Source organism: Penaeus chinensis, chromosome 4 (assembly GCF_019202785.1).
Source record: "Penaeus chinensis breed Huanghai No. 1 chromosome 4, ASM1920278v2, whole genome shotgun sequence".
Taxonomy (NCBI): Eukaryota; Metazoa; Arthropoda; class Malacostraca; order Decapoda; family Penaeidae; genus Penaeus; species Penaeus chinensis.
Genome location: NC_061822.1, coordinates 6,056,131 through 6,058,630, shown reverse-complemented (window position 1 = coordinate 6,058,630; position 2,500 = coordinate 6,056,131). Strand labels below are relative to the sequence as shown.

The window sequence follows — 2,500 nt, the reverse complement described above, 5'->3', positions numbered from 1 at the left end:
TTATTGTTGTTGTTGTTTATTGTTATTTGATATCGTTATTGTTGTTGTTGTTGTTGTTGTTATCATTATCATTATCGTTATTATTATTATTATCGTTATTATTATTATTATTATTGTTATCATTATTATTATTATTATTATTATCATTATTATCATAATCATCATCATTATTGTTTTCCTTATTATAGTATTATTGTTATAATCATTATCATTATTATTATTATCATTATCATTATTATAATTACCATTATCATTATTATTGGTATTATTGTTATAATCATTATTATTATTATTATTATTATTATTATTATTATTATTATTATTATTAACATTATCATTATCATTATCATTATCATAATTATTATTATCAATATCATTATCATAATTATCATTATCATTATCATTATCATAATTATCATTATCATTATCATTGTACTTAATGTTATCATCACACGCTATTGTTATTATCATTATCATTATTGCTGTTGCTATCATTACTTTACTATAATCATCCTCATCGTTATGATCATTACTATATCATGACTGTTATTACTATTATAACGTAGTCTTTAAAGACGAAACTAACAAAAAACACATCTATATCACATTTTTTTCCCCCCTGTCTCTCAACAGGATCAAAAACCTTTGTGATTATGTAAAGTACCACCGCCGGCACGAGCGAAGCTGGGCCTACAAGTTTTTCTTCTGCGAGGCTTTGTACGTCGTCAACGTCTTCTGCATCTTCTTCTTCACTGACTGGTTCCTTGGCGGGCAGTTCCTCTCCTACGGCAGCGATGTGAGTGGTAGTTGTGTGGACGTGGGTGTCTGGTATTTTTTTAAAAGGTTCTGCGTCTGATTTTAAGTGGTCTTTTTTTTTTTGTGGGGGGGGGGGGATTCTTAATCTGTGTATCTTATCTTCGCTTGGTTTTATTGTCTGTCTTATCTTTTTTCTTTCTTCCTTTTTTTATTTTTTTATCAACATTCACACATTTTACACACACAGTCTCCAAATGCGCCGTGCATGATGTTCTTGAATATCATGCACGTGCTCTGATTTCCTGCACGTACCACTTCTCTTCGCAGGTGATCCAGGTGGCCGGCATGGACCCCGAGAACAGGACAGACCCGATGGCCTTCGTGTTCCCGCGGATGGCCAAGTGCACCTTCAGGAGCTTCGGCAGTTCGGGCACCATCCAGATCCGCGACGTCATGTGCCTCATCGCCACCAACATCATCAATGAGAAGGCGAGTGGCCCGTATAAGTGTCTCTCTCTCTCGTTGAAGTGTCTCTCTCTCTCATGTGTCTCTCTCCCCCGTGTAAGTGTCTCTCTCTCCCGTTTAAGTGTCTCTCTCTCCCGTTTAAGTGTCTCTCTTTTTCCCGTTTAAGTGTCTCTCTCTCCCGTTGAAGTGTCTCTCTCTCTCATGTGTCTCTCTCTGCCGTTTAAGTGTCTCTCTCTCCCGTTTAAGTGTCTCTCTCTCTCAAGTGTCTCTCGTGGGAGTGAGTGACGGATTAATGAACAAATGACTATCGCAGCTTGTTTACTCTTTCATAGGGATAAATAAGTATTATTATTATTATTATTTATGGTATATAAATTCTAATTTTGAGATATCATAAAATAATGCGGCTCATATTAAGAGAAGCCATCCAGAGAACCGATATATAAAATAAAACCGAAATATATAAAATGATAAATGAGAATTGATATGAAAAATGAAAATGATATATAAAGTGATAAATGGAGAATTGGTAAATTAAATGAAACTTTAGCTATGATACGAAGCGAAAACTTATTCAAGAAATGAGATGACGCTTATCACAACCCTCCCTCCTCTTTCTCGCTCGTAGATCTTCGTCTATATTTGGGTGTGGCTCGTGGTGCTCATGGCCGTTTCTTCGTTGTGGATGCTCTACCGCCTCCTCACCATCCTCCTGCCCTTCTTCAGGAAGTTCATCCTTCAGGTGGGTCTTGTTGCCTTATTTTATTATGCTTAATATCTGGAGGAATAATTTTTACCTTTTTTTTTGTATTCGCACTGTCCGTTTCATCACTTCTTCTCGTCTTTATCTTTATCTTTCTTATTTCTTTCCTTATTTCATCATTTATCCCCCTTCTTTTAACTCTTTTTCTCGGGCTTATACACTGACCCTCTTCTTTTTTTCTTCCTTCTTTTTATTCTTGTTTCTCTCTTTCTTTTTTTCGTCATCCCTTTTTCTCCTTTTTTTATTTCTTATATCGTCCACTTTTCTCCCTTCCTTTCTTTTATCGTCATCTGTCTCTTTTCCTCCTCTCATCACTCTCCTCTCAGTCCTTTCTTTCATCCGATATTCTCATCTTCCTTCCTTCCTTATCACCTCCATCCTTCTTCCTTACCTTTCTTCCCCATCACTCTCTTTCCCTAGATCCTTCCCTTTATCCTCTCACTCCCTTTCTTTTCAATCGTCTTCCTCCCTCCATCCCTTTTCCCCATCTCCTTCCCTCCCTCCCTCCCTCCCTCC

General features: G+C 36.4%; 1 protein-coding gene across 1 annotated transcript in view; it reads left to right on the top strand.

Annotated features, from left to right (window-relative positions):
* The window catches only part of LOC125024960 (innexin inx2-like), a 6,361-nt gene that overhangs the window by 3,218 nt on the left and 643 nt on the right, over nucleotides 1–2,500 (top strand). The window contains exons 4-6 of the mRNA XM_047612758.1: nucleotides 634–796; nucleotides 1,084–1,245; nucleotides 1,850–1,963. Coding sequence (XP_047468714.1) covers nucleotides 634–796; nucleotides 1,084–1,245; nucleotides 1,850–1,963 — 439 coding nt within the window. The remainder of the gene's footprint in view (nucleotides 1–633; nucleotides 797–1,083; nucleotides 1,246–1,849; nucleotides 1,964–2,500) is intronic.